At 43.8% G+C, this 12,219-nt stretch overlaps 2 protein-coding genes across 2 annotated transcripts; one reads left to right on the top strand and one right to left on the bottom strand.

The window, feature by feature from the left end:
• Positions 1-1,610: 1,610 nt before the first annotated feature.
• LOC123347214 (olfactory receptor 14C36-like) lies at positions 1,611-4,741 on the top strand. The gene is made up of 2 exons (XM_044984599.1): positions 1,611-1,744; positions 3,389-4,741. Exon 2 carries the CDS (start codon positions 3,821-3,823, stop codon positions 4,739-4,741), a length of 921 nt encoding a protein of 306 aa, XP_044840534.1. The 5' UTR covers positions 1,611-1,744; positions 3,389-3,820.
• Positions 4,742-10,998: 6,257 nt separating this feature from the next.
• Positions 10,999-11,934, bottom strand: LOC123347211 (olfactory receptor 4N5-like). The gene has a single exon (XM_044984598.1). The coding sequence runs from the start codon at positions 11,932-11,934 to the stop codon at positions 10,999-11,001; it is 936 nt and encodes a 311-aa protein (XP_044840533.1).
• Positions 11,935-12,219: the final 285 nt, after the last annotated feature.

Below are 12,219 nucleotides of genomic sequence, written 5' to 3'. Positions count from 1 at the left end.
TTTGTTTTTTCTTTCTCAGCTCTTCCCCAGAGTGGGGATGGAAGGGCTTGAGGGTACCTCACAGGAAGGAATTCCCAAGTGCGCCCTCCTGGGTCCTCAAAGGGGTTTTGCACTTGGGTGGTGGTAGCATCCACACATCCAAGGTCAAAGAGAAGCTGTAACCTTGGGAGTTTAATACCAGTCTGGAGTGGCCAGTATTAATTTTTAGAATCCTTGTGGGCCCCACCTTCTGCACTCAAAGTGCCAAAGGGGAATCAGCCTTGACAACCCCATTGACTCCAATGGAGCTACAACTGATTTGCACCAGATGGGGATCTGACCCTTCATATGTGTTCAGTCTCTCTGACATATCTACAACTAGTATGAATTAAACAGCTGGAAGATATCATGTGGCATCGCACCTGCAGCCTCATGAGCCTTTTATTTTATTGTTGTCTGCAGGAAAAACACATATAACGGCTGAGAAAGAAAGAAAGAAAGAAAGAAAGAAAGAAAGTTGGTCCATTCATCCCAGTAGAAGTTGAAAATCAGATACAGAAAATCTTAGCAACACAGAATTCCTCTAACATTCTGTTCCCAGTGGGAATGAATGTCTTTGTAGACGTTAAAAGTTATACTCTTGCAATCAATCCCATTGGGCAAATTACTAAGTTTGGAACTTTTGTCTCATCTTCAGTTCAGATTCAGAGGCAAAGAATATGGATTAGTAACTGTGTAATGGACCAGATCCCGAGCTGGTGTAAATCAGACATAGCTCCATCAGAGTTAATGAGGCCAGTTGTCCAGCTGGTCAAAACTGACATAGCTCCAAGGCAGTCTTGGGGTCAGAGCCTCAGCTAATGTAAATCAGAGTAGCACCAATGAAATCAAAAGGGCAAATATCCACATGGAGTAAACAGCCCTAACTACTCGGAACTCAATGGAACTGTATCAATTTACACCAGTTTAGGAGGTTGCACTGAGATTTTAGTGTTTGCCTCTGGGTACCTCTTAGTGACCAACATCAAACAGCCAGGGCAGCCTGAGCTGTGGGTTCCTCTGGTGGCTGCATCCCAAGAGCTGCTGATGTAACACAGGGGAAAAACATCTCTGCTCTCTCAGAGTTGATTATGTGGCGTTAATGAAGAAACCAGCTCTGGTGGCACTGGATTCCATGTCTGTGCTACAAATATATAGTTCATTCTGCAGTTTCCTTTAAACACAGTTTGGGCCTCAGTCCTGCCTTGTTTTTAGCCACAGATCCATCCATAGTTGCTGCCATTGTGTGCAAGCAACGGCAGATGCTGTTTCCTAGGGTCAGCTAGGGCAGGTGTCAGGGTGATTTGCTCCAGAGCTGAGATCAGAGCTGGGCTCACAGCCCTGGAGACGGAATTCAGCTATTTAGCCCCAGGGCAGATACACACTGGGCTGTGACCCTGTCTTGAAGCCTGCGGAAGCCAGGATACATTTCAGAGCTGGGATTGGCTTTCTGCCTCAATCCTATTTAGTCCTTCACCTCTCCCCAAGCCTGCCTGAAGAAGGGAGCAGGGAGGGTCTATCTCTGGAGTGGATCCCTGCCTGCAAGGAACTGCAGAGAGACCCAGCAACTCAGGAAATATGATGAAGAGGCAGGGAAATGGATGTTGGATAATACAGAGATGGGGACATTATTGACAGATCTATAGATAGACAATGACTGAAGAATCCTGGCAGTGGACTGTCAAATGCACCACAGACGGGGAAACATTCCACAAAGACCAGCTTTGTAAGTTTGCTATTTCAGTTACATATTACTGGGTAATATTATGTTGCAGAAATTTAATTCTAAAACTACAAATTACAATTGAAACTCTTAAAATCATTTAATCAAACATTTAGAGCTCCTCTTTTTTTTCTGACAGGCTGCAGAGTAGCAGCTGTGTTAGTCTGTATCCGCAAAAAGAACAGGAGTACTTGTGGTACCTTAGAGACTAACTATGCTCAAATAAATTTGTTAGTCTCAAAGCTGCCACAAATACTCCTCGTTCTTTTTTTTCTGCAGCAGAAAAAAAATCATTTTTTGTAGAAATTGTGAAACCAAACATTCTTTGTTTGTGTTAACTGAGAGCCAAACAATTGCTGGTAAAAACTGTGTAAAACTGAAAATTTTTCACTGAAGTAATTGATTTTTTTTTCTTCCCAATACATATGTTATTTTTAAGGATAGGAGAGGCTTCCTATGAAAATGTCTTCAGTTCAAATCCCAGTTTTCTTTGGAAATAATTTAAACCAAAAATATCTGAATACCCCAGATTGGAAATTTAGAATTAAGCCAGGGTGGGAACATTAATACTGTCCAATAACACCACTCTTCTGAACCCATTCACTCTATTGCAATCCCATTTATGGCTGTTTCAAAGGGATACTTGCAGGATAGTAAAACTGAGTAAACAGCATAATCTGATACCCACAGGATATGCTTTATACATGCAGGGGCATTTAAACTGAAGCACAGAGAGCTGAAGCCCCCAGCCAAAGCTTGTCTCTACCCAAGGACACAGAGGAGGGCAGTGGGACTAGATCCCAGCTTTCCTGCTCTACCACCATATACTCTGTCTCACACTGATACCTGCTAGACAGAAATGCTCTTAACAGGTGGACAGAGCAAACACACAGTAAGACACGGTCTATGCCCCAGAGAGTTTATAATCGAAGAAGACAAGGTAGAGAAAGGGAGGGAGGGGAAACAGAGGCTCAGGGAGGGGAAGTGACTGGCCCAAGGTCACACAGCAGGTCAGTGGCAAAATCAAGAATAGAAACCAAAGCTCCTGACAGCCACAGCCAGTGGCTGACAGGAGCTTTGGTTTCTATTCTTGATTCTGCCACTGACCCGCACAGCACAGTCATAAATCAGAGGGAAATGACACAAGATAGAATTAGCTGAGCGATGCTATTAGTTGCTCATCACCCAGAGATGAAATGCAGCTGGGATTTGGGGCCATCAATCAGTTTTGGAAAGAGGCAGCAGGCCGTCCGTGTGGTGTTGCAGTGGAATCCTTACAAATGCGCTGTCATATTGGATGCTTTGTGTGCCCATGTCATATTTCCCTGGAAAGTGGAAATCAGGCAGCACTAGCTTTTTAGTATTTTAGCTTCATAACTAAGTTTGCAGCCTGCTGTCTGGAGCAATAGGGGAGTTATCTTAACTGGATCATTGGGGTTGGATGTGCTTTGCTCCATCTTTCATACTGTATTATATCAAGCCACATCCTGAGCCAGATCTTCAGATTGTGCAAACTGATGCAGTTCCATTGACTTTAAGGGACCTGTGCCAATTTACACTTTTATTGAGAGATATTAATGAGGGGAATCAGGGCCATTCCCTCTGTAGCTCTAATCCTGACCATTGTCTTTCTCCTTCCTTCTGCAGACATCACACAATGAACTGAGAAAGAAATTTTCCAGTTGAACCCCCTGACCGAGCTCCTTCTCCTGGGATTCTCTGATGTTCGGGAGATGCAGGTTTTGCACTTTATGGTGTTTCTAGTGATTTACCTGTCAGCCCTGATGGGGAATCTTCTCATCATCAGAGCCGTAGCCCTTGACCCCCATCTTCACACCCCCATGTACTTCTTTCTGGTGAATCTTTCCATCCTAGACCTTGGATCCATCTTCGTCACCATCCCCAAGTCCATGGCCAATTCCCTTATGAACACCAGGGTGATAAGTGCTGTTCATCGTTGACACTCACATCATGAGATATTGCAGCGTGGAATCAGTGGCATTCCTTCTCTCCCTGTAATCCCCACCACTATCTTAGTGCTTCTCTCCACAGCCATCATACAATGAACTGAGAAAGAAAATGTCCAACCGAACCACCCTGACCGAGTTCCTTCTCCTGGGATTCTCTGACATTCGGGAGATTCAGATTTTGCACTTTGTGGTATTTCTAGTGATTTACCTGGTAGGCCTGATGGGGAATCTTCTCATCATCACAGCCATAGCCCTTGATCACCATCTTCACACCCCCATGTACTTCTTCCTGATGAATCTGTCCATTATAGACCTCGGCTCCATCTCTGTCACCATCCCCAAATCCATGATCAATTCCCTCATGAACACCAGGTTGATTTCTTATCCTGGATGTGTCACCCAAGTCTTTCTTTTCGCATTCTTTATTGCAGCTGATCTTGCCTTACTCACCATCATGGCATACGACCGATATGTCGCCATCTGCCAACCACTGCACTATGAGAGAGTGATGAATGGGAGATCTTGTGTCCAAATGGCAGCCAGTGCCTGGATTACAGGTATTGTCTACTCTGCAATGCACACCGGGAACACCTTCAAGTTACCCTTCTGCCAGTCCAATGTCATCAACCAGTTCTTCTGTGAAATCCCCCAGCTACTCAAGATCACCTGCTCCGACTCGTACCTCAGTGAAGTTGCACTTATTGCCTTTAGTTTTTTTTTAGGTTTAAACTGTTTTGTTTTTATTATTGTGTCTTATGTTCACATCTTCAAAGCAGTGCTGAGAATCCTCTCTGAGCAGGGCCGGCGTAAAGCCTTCTCCACCTGCCTTCCTCACCTCACTGTGGTCTCTTTGTTACTTTGCACTAGCTTCTTTGAGTACATGAAACCCACCTCCAGCTCAGCATCAAATATGGATCTCATGATGGGTGTTCTATATTCCCTGGTGCCTCCAATAATGAATCCAATCATCTACAGCATGAGGAACAAAGAGATCAAAGCTGCATTAAAGAAACTGATTGTGTGGAGGTAATTCACCAACAAAAAAATGTCCGTCATTGATCTTTGACTGTGATTTCATTCTGGGCTTCTTTATAGTAATAATCAATTGATGACAAAGTTGTTCCCTTGAGAAAATAAGGTGCAATCTGTTTATGATGTCATAAAATCTGCACTAACTCCATGGAAGTTAAATTAGTAAATTTAGGATTACACCATGTAAATAATATCAGAATCTATATGTCTATCCATAAATCTACGTAGACGTGTATCTATTTGTCTTAGGGATTTATACTGCAACGATCACCATATTATCTGAGCGTGCTGCACAGAATATCTATAGCTATTGCTAAATCACTAGTGGACTTTGTGATCTCTCTTCTTCTTTTTTTGCGATAAAAATAGTGCTTGGGTATGAGAGGTTAGGCTTTTGTGTTTGATTGATCGTTTCTTTTTCATGTTGCTGATTCATTGGTTGACTTGTTTCTTTGTTCCAAGTGGTTTTTGGGGTAGGAATTTGCAGGGTGGAACATGTTGGATGAAATGGGATGAGTGTGATAAATGAGAGGGTGAGAGGTAACTCCCTTTTGTGGACACCCAACCAGCCAGTTAGCTGTAGAATCACTCTTGGTAGCTGTTCTCGAGTTGTTTTACCTGTAAAGGGTTAAAAAGTCTGACTAAATGCATAGGTAAAGTGAAGTGATTTGGGCACCTGACCAAAAGAGCCAATGGGAGGGGTTAGAACTTTTTAAAATTAGGAAAAAAATCTTTCCCTTTGTCTGTTTGTTCTTGTTCTCTGGAGACAGGAGACACATAGCAGCCCTGTTATAAGAAGCTTTAAGCCAGGTATGGAAAATCATCAGATCATACCTAGAACTACTTATTTGAATCTCATATATGTAAGTAAATCAGGGAATGTCTAGGAAGATGTGATTAGGATTATTTCTTTTATTTCTTATTGGCTTGTGGACTCCTCTGCTAACCCCAAATGCTTTTGTTTTACTTGTAACCTTTAAGCTGAACCTCAAGAGAGCTATCTTGATGCTTAATTGTTTTTTTAAAGATCTAGCAAAAAGCCTAAATTTCAGATGTATTTTTTTCTTTTTGTTTTTAATAAAATTAACCCTTTTTTAAGAACAGGTTTGGATTTTGTGTGTCCTAAAAGGTTTGTGCATATGTTGTTTAATAAGTTGGTGGCAATAGCTGATTTCCTTTGTTTTTGTTCTCAGCTCTTCCCCAGAGGGGGGGGTTAAAGGGCTTAATGGTACCCCACAGGAAGGAATTCCCAAGTGCTCCTTCCTGGTTTCTCAAAACATAAGTGTGTGTGCGGGGAGGGGGGCGGGGGTGTTGCACTTGGGTGGTGGCAGCATCTACCCATCCAAAGTCAGAGAAAAGTTTAATGCCAACCTGGAGTGGCCAGTATTAATTTTTAGAATCCTTGCAGGCCCCCACCTTCTGCACTTGAAGTTGGGAATCAGACTTGACAGGGGATATCAGTTCATTTTGTCACTTATTCAAGGTGTCAATGTCATAATCTCTTTGAAGGGGTTTCTGAGAGACATGAAGTTTTTCTTTCCCAAATGATAAAGAATTGAAAAAAAGTTTTTTTCAGGTGTTTGAATATCTGAGTTTCTCTTCAAATGATTATTTTAATGCTGATGGGATTTTATTGTCTTATTTATGATGTGGTAGGGCATATACAGCCTTATATAGTTATATGTAGTATTATTTTTGATTTTTTAAAAAAATAATTACCTGCTATGGTGGAAAGGTATTTTGGAAGACAAAGCTATTGCAATGTTTCAAAAAGACAAACTGAGTTTGAGTAATAAACCCAACTTTTTATCCCACCAAACTACTACAGTGATGGATCTAGAACTGCTCATATTTTCTTTTATGTTATGCTTTGTTCATATAATGATAAATAAAACATACTTGGTATGGTGAAGGCTGGCTAGTCACTCAACTTACTATGGGTCACAACTCCTGTGAGAAGACGTGCAGGTACCAAACATGGTTGGAGAACTCATTTGTTCGTGCACAAGTTGCTATATCCTGGGACCCAGTTGGAGGGTGGGAGAATCACACGATTCCACCCTAAGGGAGAGACAGGCACAAAGCTGCGACCTGAGGGTTTGCACTAAGAGACCAGACCAAGGAGAAGAGGTTCAGCTAATCTTATATTCATAACAAATGAGATACAGCCATTTGCTTCAAAGGTGGATTTGGCCAATGGTCTCTCATCCACACAAGGATCTAAATGTATCTAGATCACAGAAGTTGGCTGTTGTCATTATTATTATTAACCATGTTTGTGCATGGTTGTGTATACTACATATAGAATAGATAAAAGAAGAGCAGTTAGATAGATAGATAGATAATGAATAATCAATGCCAATGGGGCCAGATGCATTGCATCTGAGAGTACTAAAGGAGTTGGCGGATGTGATTTCAGAGCCATTGGTCATTATCTTTGAAAACTCATGGCAACTGGGGGAGGTCCTGGATGACTGGAAAAACGCTAATGTAGTGCCCATCTTTAAAAAAGGGAAGAAGGAGGATCTGGAGAAGTACAGGCCAGTCAGCCTCACCTCAGTCCCTGGAAAAGTCATCGAGCAGGTCCACAAGGAAACAATTCTGAAGCACTTGGAGGAAAGGAAAGTGATTAGGAACAGTCAATATGGATTCACCAAGGGCAAGTTATACCTGACTATCATAATTGCCTTCTGTGAGGAAATAACTGGCTCCGTAGATGAGGAGAAAGCAGTGGATGTGTTATTCCTTGACTTTAGCAAAGTTTTTGATACGTATTCTTGCCGCCAAGTTAAAGAAGTATGGGATGGATGAATGGACTATAAGGTGGATAGAAAGCTGGCTAGATTGTCGAGCTCAACTGATAGTGATCAATGGCTCCATGTCTAGCTGGTAGCCTGTTTCAAGCAGAGTGCCCCAAGGGTCGGTCCTGGGGCCAGTTTTGTTCAATATCTTCATTAATGATCTGGAGGATGGCGTGGACTGCACCATCAGCAAGTTTGCAGATGCCACTAACCTTGGAGGAGTGGTAGATATGCGATAGGATACAGAGGGACCTAGATTAGAGGATTGGGCCAAAATAAATCTGATGACGTTCAACAAAGGGAAGTGCAGAGTTCTGCGCTTAGGATGGAAGAATCCCATGCACTGCTACAGACTAGGGACCGAATGGCTAGGCAGCAGTTCTGCAAAAAAGGACCTAGGGGTTACAGTGTATGGGAAACTGAATATGAGTCGACAGTGTGTCCTTGTTGCCAAGAAGGCTAATGCCATTTTGGGCTGTATAAGTAGGGGCATTGCAAGCAGATCAAGGAGTGTGATCATTCCCTCTATTTGACATTGGTGAGACCTCATCTGGAGTACTGTGTCCAGTTTTGGGCCCCACACTATAAGAAGGTTGTGGAAAAATTGGAAAGAGTCCACAAGAGGACAACAAAAATGATTAGGGGCTGGAACACATGATTTATGAGGAGAGGCTGAGGGAACTGGGATTGTTTAGTCTGCAGAAGAGAAGAATGAGGGGAGATTTGATAGCTGCTTTCAACTACCTGAAAGGGGATTCCAAATAGGTTGGATCTAGACTGTTCTCAGTGGTAGCAGATGACAGAACAAGGAGTAATGGTCTCAAGTTGCATTGGGGGAGGTTTAGGTTGGATATTAGGAAAAACTTTTTCAGTAGGAGGGTGGTGAAGCACTGGAAGGGGTTACCTAAGGAGGTGGTGGAATCTCCTTCCTTAGAGGTTTTTAAGGTCAGGCTTGACAAAGCCCTGGCTGGAATAATTTAGTTGGGAATTGGTCCTCCTTTCAGAAGGGGGTTGGACTAGATTATCTTCTGAGGTCCCTTCCAAACCAGATAGTCAATGATTCTGTGATTCTATGCATCCTCAGCAGTACCCAGGGTAGTAAGTGGAGGCAAGGTATGAGGCCCTGAGATATAAACCTTGGTATCAGAGGCCCAGTATGAGGCCTAAGGCCTGAACTAAAGTAATGGTCAAGACTTTGCTAACATCAAGCAAAGTTAAGCTATGAGCCAGAGGCAGATCCTGTTCACAGAAGCTGGCAAGGAAAGGGCTGATGTTGCATAAACATATACGTACAATGTATTGGTTACTAGAGATATAAACGTATGGTACCAGAACACTCTGATACTTGCACATTCCACACTGATAACAGGGAACAGGCTGACCCATCCTAAAGTCAGGGTCAAAAGGATAATATGATGGATAGAGTTCTTTTGTTCGAAGCAACATGTACAAAGTGAGAGACAGCACCTTATTGCATAGAGGGGTTGTACCTTGCTACAAAGAAGGGTTGCACCTCAATACGTCAGGAGTGATGTGTAACTTGTTTGTACCTGTGTATAAGAATGCATCCCTGGGGCGGTATCTTTGTCTGGCCTAGGGGGCAGTGGGAAGTGCCGCCACTGACTGAGCCGGTCCATTGTCAGGGAGCACATATGTGCTAGTTAGCAGAACCTTGGATATCTAACCTGGGGAACTAGAGACTGTGTTTCTCTTCAACAATAAACCTGGACCGGGTGCCTTCGTACCTCATCGGAATCTTTGGTTATTGGGGGTTCTCTCGGGGTCTGCTGTGCCAGCGATCTGCAGAGCTGGGGCAGCACACAGAGGGAACACACACATGCAGCAGACTGATATCAACACTGAACAGAGCAGAGCACCACACCGGTGGCCATCTGATGACACCCAGAAGTCACCTACTAGAGGATAGGCCCAACAAGCAAAACAACAGAACACCACTGGCCATCACATACAACCCCCAGCTAACACCTCTCCAGCGCATCATCATCGATCTACAACCTATCTTGGAAAACGATCCCCCACTCTCATGGGCCTTGGGAGGCAGGCCAGTCCTCCCTTACAGACAGCCCCCCCACCTGAAGCAAATACTCTCCAGCAACTACACACCACGCCACAGAAACACTAACCCAGGAACCAATCCTGTAACAAACCCCGTTGCTTTCGTTGTCCCCATATCTACTCTAGGACCATCATAGGACCCAACCACACCATCAGGGGCTCATTCACCTGCATATCTACTAACGTGATCTATGCCATCATATGCCAGCAATGCCCATCTGCCATGTACATTGGCCAAAGTGGACAGTCTCTGCGTAAAAGGATAAATGGACACAAATCAGACATCAGGAATGGTAACATACAAAAGCCAGTAGGAGAACACTTCAATCTTCCTGGACACTCAATAACAGATTTAAAAATAGCCATTCTTCAACAAAATAACTTCAAAAACAGATTTCAAGGAGAGACTGTTGAGCTACAATTCTTTTGCAAACTTAACACCATCGATTTGGGCTTGAATAGGGGCTGGGAGTGGCTGGCTCACGTACAAAAGCAATTTTCCCTCTCTTGGTATTGACACCTCCTCATCAGTTATTGGGAGCGGAAAACATCCACCCTGACTAAATTGGCCTTCAACATTGTTTCTCCACTTGTAAGGTAACTCCCTTCTCTTCTTGTGCCAATATATATTCATGCCTGTATCTGTAATTTTCACTCCATGCATCTGAAGAAGTGGATTTTTTACCCACGAAAGCTTATGCTCAAATAAATCTGTTAGTCTTTAAGGTGCCACTGGACTCCTCATTGTTTTTGTGAAATATAAATAAAGACAATAATTAACCCTGCAGTCTTTAAGTGGCATGAATTTAGCACTAGACAATTGACCCATGACCAAAATTCCTTCCATGTTTTGACATAATTAATACTCAGGAAATGATCATTGCTTGTATTAGTTATTATTAACTAGGACTGGCACCATATTCAGATATAAAATAGAATGAGCTAATTTCTTTTCTCAGTTATAGCAGTCTAAACTCTTGAATTACTCCATAGATATTCCACAGATCCTCTATTGATATTACACATTCATGATATAGTTACTCCATAGAAGGTACGGTGTAAACCCATACACTCCATAGAGTGGCTGAATTTAACCACAGGCTCCTTTCACAGCTACTGTAGACTTAGTCATGCAAGTTACTACATAGACACTACAGATTTACTAATTATTCAACAGATTGTACAGGGATTTCAATATATACAACAGACATATTTCATAGATACTACAGATTTACTATAAAGTTATTTAACAGAGTCAAATTGCTCAATAGATACTACAGCATAACTACAGAGTTTCTCCAGTGTATCTAAAAGCAAAATGGAGCCCTGCACATAGAAAATTATTCACAGTTTGATACTAGTTTATTCTGGCTTCCATTTACTTCCCACCCCAATGGCTGTATCTGATCATCAGTCTCTTCATGGCACTGATGATCTCCTTGTTCCTGAGTGTGTAGATCATGGGGTTCAGTAGTGGGAAGACCACGGTGTGGAACAGGGACACCACCTTGTCCAGGGGGAAGCTGCGGAAGGGGCGGGCATAGATGTAGAGGGCTGGGACGAACATGATGAAGACCACGATGATGTGAGTGACACAGGTGGAGGCTGCTTTGTTCTTCCCGCATAGGGACTGAATCTTGAGCTTGACCAGCAGGACGGTGTAGGAGATGAGGAGGAGGACAAAGCACACCAACGTGAACAGGCCGCTGTTGGAGAACATCAGCATCTCCACCACGTAGGTATCAGTGCAGGCCAGCTTGATCACCTGAGGCACATCGCAGAAGAAGTTGTCCAGCTTGTTGGGGCCGCAGAAGGGCAACCTGATGGTCAAAGCCACCTGGAATATAGAGTGCATGAAGCCCCCCACCCAGGCAGCCCCCACCAGGGCACAGCAGACCCCCCTGCTCACAATGCTGGCATAGTGCAAAGGTTTACAGATGGCCACATAACGATCATAGGCCATAATAATCAGCAGGAACATCTCAGCTGCTCCCAGGAAGTGGATGAAGAAGAGCTGGGCCATGCAGCACCCGTAGGAGATGGTCTTGTGGTGGGAGAAGAAGTCAGCCAGCATCTTTGGGGGAGTAACAGAGCAGTAGCAAATGTCCAGGAAGGCCAGGTTGGCCAGCAGGAAGTACATGGGGGAGCCCAGGCAGGGGTCACTGCGGATGGTGAGGATGATGAGGACATTGCCTGGGAGGATGACTATGTAGAAGAGCAGGAAGAGGAAGAAGAGGAAGAGCTGGACCCTGTAGGCCTCGGATAGCCCCAGCAGCATGAATTCCGTCACCCATGTGAGGTTTCCATGCTCCATGCCATCAGTGTGGATCCCTGTAGCACACACAGGATGGAGAGAGAGGAGGAGATTATAGTGGCCACCGTGAATGAGCACTTCCACATACAATAGCACAGTGCACCGAGCCGAGGCACAGAGGAGCCTCATTATGAGGATGGGAGGAGAATGGAGCCTCCACTGAGGTAACTTACACACTGAGGGCTAGACTCTGCATGCAGGTGCATGGCTGCAGGTTCTGCTGATTTCCTCATATGCAGATCTGCAATATAGACGGCCGCACTTAGCTGAATGGAGTGCTGACAA

This window comes from Mauremys mutica, chromosome 13 (assembly GCF_020497125.1).
Source record: "Mauremys mutica isolate MM-2020 ecotype Southern chromosome 13, ASM2049712v1, whole genome shotgun sequence".
Taxonomy (NCBI): domain Eukaryota; kingdom Metazoa; phylum Chordata; order Testudines; family Geoemydidae; genus Mauremys; species Mauremys mutica.
Note: the sequence above shows the minus strand (reverse complement) of the source record. Positions and strands in the feature narration are given on the sequence as shown.

Coding starts and splice junctions, on each gene's coding strand:
- LOC123347214 (XM_044984599.1), top strand. CDS start 3,821: ATGTCCAACCGAACCACCCTGACCGAGTTCCTTCTCCTGGGATTCTCT.
- LOC123347211 (XM_044984598.1), bottom strand. CDS start 11,934: ATGGAGCATGGAAACCTCACATGGGTGACGGAATTCATGCTGCTGGGG.